The sequence below is a fragment of the Haplochromis burtoni genome, unplaced genomic scaffold (genome assembly GCF_018398535.1).
Source record: "Haplochromis burtoni strain Fernald_Lab_line unplaced genomic scaffold, NCSU_Asbu1 Contig_156, whole genome shotgun sequence".
NCBI lineage: Eukaryota > Metazoa > Chordata > Actinopteri > Cichliformes > Cichlidae > Haplochromis > Haplochromis burtoni.
This window is the reverse complement of record NW_024582517.1, coordinates 526,184-536,971: the sequence shown is the minus strand read 5'-3', so window position 1 is coordinate 536,971 and position 10,788 is coordinate 526,184. Positions and strand designations below refer to the sequence as shown.

The following is a 10,788-nucleotide window of genomic DNA, read 5'->3' as shown; positions in this document are numbered from 1 at the left end:
ACACACACACATACACACACACACACACAGAGGACTTTGCATTTATCAAATCATAAAATTTCATAACGTACATAAAATATCAAATACACTTTAAGTGGGAGTAGAAATTGCATATATATATTTTACATGGGCCAAAATATGTCTTAGACAACAGTCTTTAACAGCCCCTTTGAGTTGAATTCATTTTACTTTCACTGCGTTATCTTTGTGTTCCAGTCTACTCCATATGCATTATTTCAGTTAAATGTATAGTCCTACTGATTATACCGTCTTACGTGATTATTAAAAACACACTTTTCAAAATTTCAGATACGTTAACTGATTATTTTGCTAGAAAAGACCCTTTTTTCACTGGGTTTCAACACTACTGCCAACTATCATGAGTTTGAACGTTACTCAACTGATTAGGCCCAAGATATATTTCTGGCAATCAAGTTCATCATATCACTAGGAGCTTGTCTACAAATTGTTCTCAGTGGGGTGAAAAAAGAAAACACAATTAAAGACTTGAGCAGTTTTATGCCCATTTTGTAGATAAAAGCCTTTTACACTGATTTTGAATTGTTCACATTACCTGAAACAACAACCCAAATATCAACAATTACAATTCATCCTGAGAAACAATGACTGTAATATCTGAAAATAAGTTTTTCTATCATTTAATGAAGCGATCAAAAATTACGATTTGAGATTTAAGTCATTTTGTTTGCATGGTGTGAAGGCAAAGACTTGAATTAAACCTTCAGTGAGTTTTACACTAAAAAGAAGATATTTACTTCTCATGTTTATGTAGTTTATCTTTTACTTTTTTCTTGACTTCAAATTGTGCTCTTCCTCACTATTATTTTGTATTTTTATATACAGTACAGGAAGTGTAATTTTCACATGGTATAAATGATCCTGAAATGATCAGCAGACTTCTAAATACTCTGAAGGTCTAGATTTTAAGATAGTTAATGTATGAATAATTTACGGTAAATATGTTTTTTTGATGAACGATGGGAAGAATAAGTGTGTCTCTTATACTATGTTATATGCTATAAAAGTGCAACATGTTTTAGTTTTCTTACACATCATACAGTAAGATGGTCAGAGCCAAGCAAAATGTCATTGGATGTAGTTATTTTTTCTTGGTTTTAAGTCTAAACTGTTTGGCAGTGCCGAATGGTTCTGGTGCGAGTAGCACACCTGGGTGTTAAGTGAAGTCCCTCTTCCTCCTCATTTTATTGGTCTAATCTCCTTATCTAACACTGGTGCTGTCTGTTTTTTGTTGTTTTTTTATTGTTGTGTTTACAGTGAAGAAGCAGGATGGAGCAGCTGCCATGGAGATGCAGCCTCTAAAGAGTGCTGAAGGCGGAGAGGCTGACGAGAAAGAGAGGAAAAAAGTGTCAGCTCCGAAGAAAGAGAAGTCTGTGCTGCAAGGGAAGCTGACCAAACTGGCTGTCCAGATTGGCAAAGCAGGTACAACAAATTGCACACAGACAAGTCTATCACTCAGTCACGCAGATAGATCCGGGGAAAAAGAGGCACTAAACCATCATCCTGTCCATCAAAGTTGCACAGATAAGACTGCTTTTTATTTGTTTGAAGCAATCAAAGGAGTTTAGAAGAAACCTAAGGTATCTGAATTACAGAGCTCTGGAAGAGTGTGTTCAGTGTTTTGTTTTGTTTTTCCCCTCTGCCCTTGAGAAACTGCTGAATCATTGTACTAGTAGAAACAGAGATTTTGTCATGCAGGTCGCCCAGTTTTGCAATGTTACACACAATATCATAAAATGTTGTTTCTAATATAATTTAGGGTAGGGTTTAGGCCACTGAGGAGCTGATGTGAGGCACATTTGCAGCATGTGAGTCCTTTCAAATGAAGGTAACACATCGAGAAAACAGGACCAGTGTGAATATCGTAATTTGCTTTTCTTAATCTGCCGCTTTTTCTCAGAAATCTTTAACCTTTAGTGCACCAAATAATACCTGTTTTTAAATAACTGTTTGATTTTTCTCCCAGACATTCATATACCACGACAGGCCTGCTTGGGTAGCAAGTGACTGCATAAATGTTTTAGTTCCAGCTTCATCAAAATAAGTGAGATTTCCCTTTACACAAGGCCAGCCATTTTGAGTAGGGATTCAAATCTGTTACCGCCTGCAGTGCAAAGGTAATCCACAAGTGGGCAGATTGTTGGGAAGTATTAATTATGTTGATAACATACAGGCCTCGAAAGCTTGAGTGTACAAATGGTGCTTCTGTCCTTAGAAGCTGTTTAGGAAGTTAAGTAAACAGAGCTTCCAGTGTGCTCTAGTTCTTATTTCTCCTTGTAAAGAGTTGAATGTTTACAGCTTCAAGAAGTCCCTGTTTCTACAGTGTGCTGTTACATCAAACTGTTGGCCTGAGTGATGGAATGAGGACACTGTGTCAGAACAGTGAAATACCAAGGATGGATTAGCATACAAGCAGTGCTTGTAAGATCATGTGGCATATTGGGGAAAATACTGGAACTTCAGCATCTGTGTGTCTTAAAAAGCCACACCCAAAATGTAGCTATTAGCTGTCCTCCTTTAACAAGCTGAGAAAGAATAAAGACTGCAAATAGTTGTTTTTATTAACATTTAACTTTCATAATTAGATAGTTATGGTCATTAAAACATGCCCAAAGTTTATAATAATGAGATAAGCATGTAAACATATATAAATATGTGAGCCAAATGCACAGCCTTCAGTACATAGAAACTGATCCAATGCTCTTAATTATGTTTGCGACAAGCTGCCCCAAAACTGTGGTTTTCTTGATCAATTTATGTATATGTTCTTGCATGACAAGCACCATATAATTAGTATTATAAGCTTTTAATGTACTCCAACATACAGTCAACTATGCATGGAGATATACAGTTCTCAGGAATACAGTTTTACCAGCTATGATACCATCAATGTTTCTGACAGCATACATTTTCCACTTCAGTAAGCTTTTCAGCACATGCCTATTAAAAGGGGCTCGTTTTGATAAAGATATATTAGATATATCAGTCATGAAAATATTATGTCAGCCCAAGCAGGCAATGAGGACAAACGGTGTACCAAATGGAGTCATCCAACTGTTTTTATTTATTTCATTAAATGTTTATGCTGACAAACAGGGCATACCACGCCTCAGTATGATTCCCAGTATTGACCAATCATAAGTAAATGTTCTTTTAGGAATGGGGGGATTAAAGAACCAGTAGCCAAGGCTAGGCTGGAGGGCTGAAGGGCTCCACAACACTTAAAAAATGTTCTCAACCCTCATAAATATGAAGCAATAAGTTTGAGTAAAATGCAACTGAAATATATAAAGTTAAAGGTTTATTTATTCATATAACTGTCATAATGGAAAATTCCATTTTCATTAAGGGAAATATGTTTGGTATAACATCAGTGTTTACCAGTCAAGTTCATTTATTTTGACCAGATTTGACCAAATTAAAATGATTGTTTTACATTTTACTCATGTAACTAAATTGCATGGAGATTTTTCATGCAATCAAATTACTTAAAGTAAGCATTTTCAGCATAAATATTTCTGAGTGTAAGCAGCATGAAATGGTGTAATTGCAATATAGACACTTTTTTTAAACTGTGACTCAGCTGAGTTAGTGTCCCAGAATAAAAAAAAAAGTTTATTAAAGTTGGAAAAATTACAACTCCTACAACATAATTAAGTTCCCCTCCCATAGGTGCATGAATGAAATCCATCTCCATTATTCAGTTAGGTTTAAGTTACAGCTTTTTCCTACCCTAGCTTTTTTGTTTTTTGAACATTTATCATCTTGCAGTTCCTGCATTCAGGTAATTCATCTTAACCAGCATATTTATCATTTCAGTTTTTTTCAGCAGCAGGCAGTTTAAAGTAATAAAAATGTCATAGATCTCGGAACCACCCTTTTAGTTCCTGGCAATAACAGCTTGTCAGATCTGGCAATAAGGTGCTTTGACTGTCAAATCTGTGTTTCACTATGTGTTTGCCACACAGAGTTTAGCTTAACAGTGATTACTGAGTGAAAATTGAGCACTGGAAAAGGGAGGGTAGCTTGCTCACCTAGCTAGACCTCACTGATCAGTCAGAGTTTTCCTGACACTGATACACATTAATATAACATATATTATTCCTTTGATAAATTATTTTATCTATGAATTTAGTCAACTCAGATTTTAGGCAACTCACAGCAACAACACACTGAGTTAAGTCCCGTGTGTGGCCATTCTCTGTGGAGTCATGATAAAGCGCTTGGCACTAGGAAGGACTTGAGCTGCTCACCACATGCCGCACTGATGGATCGAGTAAGCAAACTGAGTAACCGGATTTGTCCACAGTCATCAGTAAAGTGTAGAAAAGCGATTCTCTGCTTAGACTCCTGTATCAAACTGTTCCCCTCTATAGTTTTGTTTGATTACATGCCTCACTTTGCCATTCCTTTCCTCAGCTAATACTCGCCGTACTTTTCACCAGGTTTGCTCATGTCAGCCATTACAGTCATCATCCTGGTCCTGTACTTTGCCATTGACAACTTTGTGATGCAGAAGCGCCCTTGGATGCCTGAGTGCACTCCTATCTACATCCAGTACTTTGTCAAGTTCTTCATCATTGGTGTAACTGTTTTGGTGGTGGCTGTCCCAGAGGGACTGCCGCTGGCTGTCACCATCTCCTTGGCTTATTCTGTTAAGGTAAGGTAACTTTTAAGCATTGTAAGACTCCATGGTCTCACATTTGTCATTAATAGATTTGTTATGTAGTTAGATATTGTTGTTTTTCTTTGTCTTTGCATATGCAAATGTGTGCACCTTTCACAGAGATGAGACTTGCATGCATACTTGAGGATTCAGGGCAATTAATTCTCCCAGCTGTGTTAATGTGCTTATTTTATTCACAGCGGCAAATATGTAAATAATTCAATTAAGTCTGACTGCGCAAAGAATTACATTTTTTTTGAATGACGTGAATCAAATTAAAATGTTATATGTACCGACATGTACGGTGGCCATTTTTGCCACTGAAAGTTAAGCAGTGTGAGGCTCGGGATAGGCACTTTATTGAAAAAAAAATACTTTAAAATGGACCACATTGTTTTCTACCAACAGAAAATGATGAAAGACAACAACCTGGTGCGTCACTTGGATGCATGTGAAACAATGGGCAACGCTACAGCCATCTGTTCTGACAAGACAGGCACGCTAACCACCAACCGCATGACAGCTGTGCAGTTATACGTTGGTGATGTACATTACAAAGAGATACCAGATCCTGGAGTCCTGCCACCCAAGTCATTGGATTTACTTGTCAATTCCATCTCAATTAACAGCGCCTATACCACAAAGATACTGGTAAGTCTTAGAGAACACAGTTAATGTATAAGTATAAAGTTAAGTGAATATTTGAATAACTTATCTGTCACTTTTATATACCAATTCATGCTTGATGCTCTCCGTGAACCAATATTTGGGCTATTGTACTGTACTACACTCAGAGAAGATAAACCTATATTATCCTGGGTTAGCTTCTTAGATTTCAGCTTACTCTGTGTAAACAGTGACACCATATGATGGGAGCAGCCCTGAAACAGCGAGACAGCTCTGCAGTGCTTTCTTTTTGGCTAAGCAGGCAGGCAGTGTCCTTGGCTGCTGCTTTAGATTCATTAGGCATTCACTCAACTTGTCACCTTGAGAACGGTTGTGTAATTTTGTCTTATCTGATATTCAGAGCATAGCAGACTGTAATTGAATCCAATCTGTCTAAGTGCTGGAGATGTTCTCCTGTCTATAGTGAATGCAGCAAGGAGACATTTTCTCTAAGCCAATTAGACCTGCATTCAATAAGAAATACATAGATATATGGAGAAACACACTCATGCTGTTTCGTATTCTAATCACAGAAAATGTGACTAGTCTGCATGGAAATCTTGTCCAGGACACAGGTCTGAAACATTATTTGCATGATAAAGCGCTTGGTTAAACAATCTAAAAGCAATGATTGCCAAGATTAGCATGTCTTCAGCCTGTTGGAACAACATGCCTGAGTAATCCATTTTCTGGCATGTAGACTCACCTGCACACAGACACACACACACACACACTGTTTGTGCCGATCTATTTGTCACCATCCTTGTAAACTCCTGTAGAGTCTATTCATTGATGGTTGACCAACTGACAAATGCCCTTATGGAACAGTGAGCTGAGCAATTAGGACATCTATGAACGAAGAATCCAACAGATTTCACTTCCTACCTTTCAAGGCACAAATACTGTGCTTTCACTTTCGGAGACATTGTAAGTGCAGGGACATGGGTCCTGAATGGAAATCTATGAGAGAATTTTGCAACATTAAAGCTAGTGTTTGTCCTTCCCCTGCTACCCAAAGAACCGATCAAAAACTGAACCAGTAAACATATGTGGCAGTCATGTTTTTGATCACGTGAACACACAATGGAGTTTCATCATTAAATTAAAGATGAAGGTAGGTGTACTAATGGGAGTTATAGCATTTGTTCAAGTGATTAAGCACAGATGCTGCCTGGCTGTACTAAGGATTTACTCAATAATGAGCCTTTAATGCTGTGAAACTTTAGGTATAAACCTTAGAGGGGGGGAAAATGTTTTTAAAAACTTATTTTAGAGTATAGTTTCTACATGTGCATTTTTCTGTCTCTTAGAGCGTTGATAATAAATGGTTATCTCTCTTACAATTTATTTAGATAGCTCTAAAAAAACTGCGTAGATCTTTTGCAAAGATAGCTTTGAGTGCAAAACATGCTACCAGAATGATTTTGGTTGGTCACCTGTGTCTACTATCATTTCAACTTTTCATTTTTTTTATTTGTAAAATTTACTGATAGACAGTAGATTGAATTCAGTCATTTTTGCCATACAATTACCCTTCTTATCATAATGCCAAGTAGTACAGAGATCTGCTTGTGTCCCTTTAATACTAGCTTACAGTATTGAACTATATTGCCAAAAGTATTCACTCATCCATCCAAGTTGTTGAATTCAGGTGATACAATCACTTCCATGGTCACAGGTGTATAAAACCAATCACCTGGCCATGCAGACTGCTTCTACAAAGTGAAGGAATGGGTCGCTCTCAGTATATCAGTGAATTCCAGCATGTTACTGTGATGGGATGCCACCTGAGCAACAAGTCTAGGCATTAAATTTCCTCGCTACTAAATAGTCAGCTGTTAGTGGTATTATAACAAAGTGGAGGAGATTGGGAATGACAGTGACCCAGCCATGAAGTGGTAGACCATGTAAAATGGATCAGTGGATGGTCACCAACTTTCTGCAGAGTCAGTCACTACAAAATTTCAAACCTCATGTAGCCTTCAGATTAGCTCAAGAACATTGCGTAGAGAGCTTTATGGAATGTGTTTCCATGGCGAGAAGCTGCATCCAAGCCTCACATCATCAAGCCCAATGCAAAGTGTCTGGTGGGATTGGTTCTCTGGAGTGACGAATCAAGTTTCTCTGTCTGGTAATACTACAGATGTGTCTGGGTTTGGCAGTTGCCAGAAGAGCAGTACTTGTCTGACGGCATTGTTCCAAGTATAAAGTTTGGTGGAGAGGGGATTATGGTGTGGGGATGTTTTTCAGGAGATGGGGTCGACCCCTTAGTTCCAGAGATCATCTTAAAGTTTCAGCATACCAAGATATTTTGGACAATTTCATCCTCCAACTTATTATTGGGAACAGTTTGAGGAAGGTCCCTTCCTGTTTCAACACCAGTGCACAAAGCAAGGCCCATAAAGACATAGAGGAGCAAGTTTGGCCAGCGCAAAGTCTTGACCTCAACCCCATAAAGCACCTTTGGGATTTGAGACAGCCAGCCAGGCCTTCTTATCCAACATCACTGTCTGACCTCACAAATGCTCTTCTGGAAAAATGATCAAAAATTCCCATAAATGCACTCTGAAACCTTGTGGAAATCCTTCCCAGAAGAGTTGAAGTTGCTATAGCAGCAAAGGGTGGGCCAACATTATATTAAATCCTACAGAGTAAGAATGAGATGTCACTCGTGTGCAAATGGCAAATGAATATTTCTTTTTTGTCACAGCCACAGGCTGCATTTCAATCTGCACTCAGTATATAAATGGTCCTTTGATTTGCTCAGTAAGTATTACATTTCCACATTAACTCCACTTCTCAAATACCAAATAATGATACTGCATTTGACCAGGACCCAAACCTGTGTTGTAATTAAGACCACTTAAGCGTAATCTAAGCAGGCTTGAGACTGAGTTAGACTGAATCAAAATCAGGTCATTTCCAATTTTAAGCACCGTAAAGTTTTTGACATTGTTAACTGTTTGTTTGTGTGTGTGTGTGTTTTTTTATAATCACTGTCAAATGTAATGGAGCTTTAGTTTTAGAAAAGCTTTCAATTACATAGGAACAGGACATTCTTGTGGTTCCAGTTTAATACTGTGTTCTGAACAGATTACGGTTTGTTTTCTTTCAGCACAAACTGATGAGGTAAATTAGTCCAAACCTGTCAATATTTGCTAGAATTGTGATTACCACTCTGAAAAAAAAAACATGATTAATTAAAAGCCCTCACATGAGAGGATTGCATATTTTCTCATAGCTTTGCATATAACTACAATTTAGGATGAGTATACTTGATACATTGTGGAAGATGCACTAGTGGGTCATGCAAATTACAGTACAGTAAATGGGCAAGAAAGGCCAAAGCAGGCAGACCAGACAAAAAAACAAACAAACTTAAGAGGAGACTGAGACCTCAATCCTGTCACAGTAACTAAGAGGGGGGGAAAACAGCAAGTCTTCAAATGCGGGTGAATATTTCTTGTCACATACAGTAGTAAACAATGAGAGTGAGGTTGACTTAGTTTCCTTTTCCCACAGCATATTTCTACTAAGATGTACCACAGTTACAAGATGTTATCCCTTAGAAAAATCTGGAGAAATGCTTTGCAGCATTAGATCAGGCTATTGTACTTCTATAGCTGCTTAGCTCAATGGAATTAAGCACTGGCAGAGCACAGCTTATACGCTGGGGATTAAGCAGTACATTTACTTCTTTCCAGATCTTTTCATTCGCAAGACGTGACCTCACGCATTGAAAGACAAATCAAACTTAATGATACTAACTTACATACCTTTAAGTTCGTAACTTGCCAGCTTGTGTAAATACAGGATCGTCTGTCTGCCTACAACTAACTGTAGCTAAGACTACATTTATACATCTATATCTTTATGTAGACTTAGATAAATGCACGGTATATAAATGTACAATTATAGTACAGAATATAACATATAAATAGTATAAAAATAACATATGTTGTGTTATTTGAGAATGAATAAAAGGAAAGATAAAGTATGGTGTGAAGTACAATGTAATTAAGGAATGAAGTGAATTCACAAAGCAAGATACAGCAGGAAGCTTTTCTGAGGAATATTTAGTCCATCCTTCTTTGCCTCCCCCAGCCGCCCCCACTCCCTCAGCACCACTCCAGGCCTGCAGTATGCTGGCTGGTGTGTTCTTATATAAGAGGCCAATCCTGTGGGAAGCCAGGATAGCTATGGAAGTCTTTGATGGCCACCACACAAAGGCAAAGAGGCAGGCTTTGATACTCATATCAGTCCCCCTATTGCCTCTCTGGTGTCATAATACAGCCACTGGTATAGCTCTGGTTCATCTGTCAGCACATACAGATTGCTGTATAAAGTGGAAAAGCCTCTTACTCAAGGGAGGAAGTTCGTACGCACTTACACAATGAAACCCTGCACATGGACAGTCGCACATGCTCATTGATCTGGCTTGCATTCATGTTTTCAAAGTATTCATTAATGCATACTGTAAATACATCTTGGTTGCCTTGGATGTCTCTTGCGGGCAATGACATCAATACACAAATGTCATTTCCAAGAACATGCATCATCCCTAGTGGCAATACCTGCAAAGGACTGGAATTTTCTTTTTGTCCTTTACCTTTTGTTCTTTTAGTTTTTCATTAGGTGTTTGAAATATTAACATAGTCTGTAATGTACAGGAAGGCTGTGTGTAGACACTTGTGAAGGGGCATACATATATATGACACACACATCTGTCATTTCAGGGATAGTGACATTGTAGGAGGTATTGAGATCACAGGTGTTTATTCGCGCAGCACAGTGGTGTGTGTTTAGCATGGTTGTGTGAGTGTCCTGGGAGCTCAGTTTCATGTAGCTTCAACCACCTGCTCAGGTCATTATTCCGGTCAGGGACAAGAGAGGTAGATAATGCTCCCGTACAAACAAAAAGAGGACAGAAATAGAACTCTGAAGTATATGTTGGAGAACAAATGTCACGTAAAAGGGTTGGCAATGTTCCTATAAATTTATTCAACAGAATGTGTCTGCTGATTTGTAGATTTTAGAAAAACAATAATCAGTTTATGTCTACTTGTCGCTCTACAACAAACAGTTTGTAATTAAAATGAACTTTCTTCTTCTTGTTCTCTAGTAAGTGGTGATATCTTGATATAATTAGCTGTTGCTCACAGTACTTGTGTCATCTGGACATTGCATGCTTGCATGCTTGTTTGCGCAAAAGGAAGGGAGAGTATTTTGGATGTCTTTAGCTTGAAGCACCCAGCCTCTTATGTTTGAAATATTTTGGGAAACTGAGAAGACAGATACACAGCACAACTATGGCCAACAGACTTCTCTTCTCTTCTCTTCTCTTCTCTTCTCTTCTCTTCTCTTCTCTTCTCTTCTCTTCTCTTCTCTTCTCTTCTCTTCTCTTCTCTTCTCTTCTC

General features: G+C 38.1%; 1 protein-coding gene across 16 annotated transcripts in view; it reads left to right on the top strand.

Moving 5' to 3' along the window:
• The window catches only part of atp2b2 (ATPase plasma membrane Ca2+ transporting 2), a 142,684-nt gene that overhangs the window by 107,147 nt on the left and 24,749 nt on the right, over positions 1-10,788 (top strand). For all 16 annotated transcript variants that reach the window (XM_042224957.1, XM_042224956.1, XM_042224954.1 and 13 more), the window contains 3 exons: positions 1,297-1,461; positions 4,485-4,699; positions 5,114-5,356. In XM_042224957.1, the coding sequence (XP_042080891.1) occupies positions 1,297-1,461; positions 4,485-4,699; positions 5,114-5,356 (623 nt within the window). The remainder of the gene's footprint in view (positions 1-1,296; positions 1,462-4,484; positions 4,700-5,113; positions 5,357-10,788) is intronic.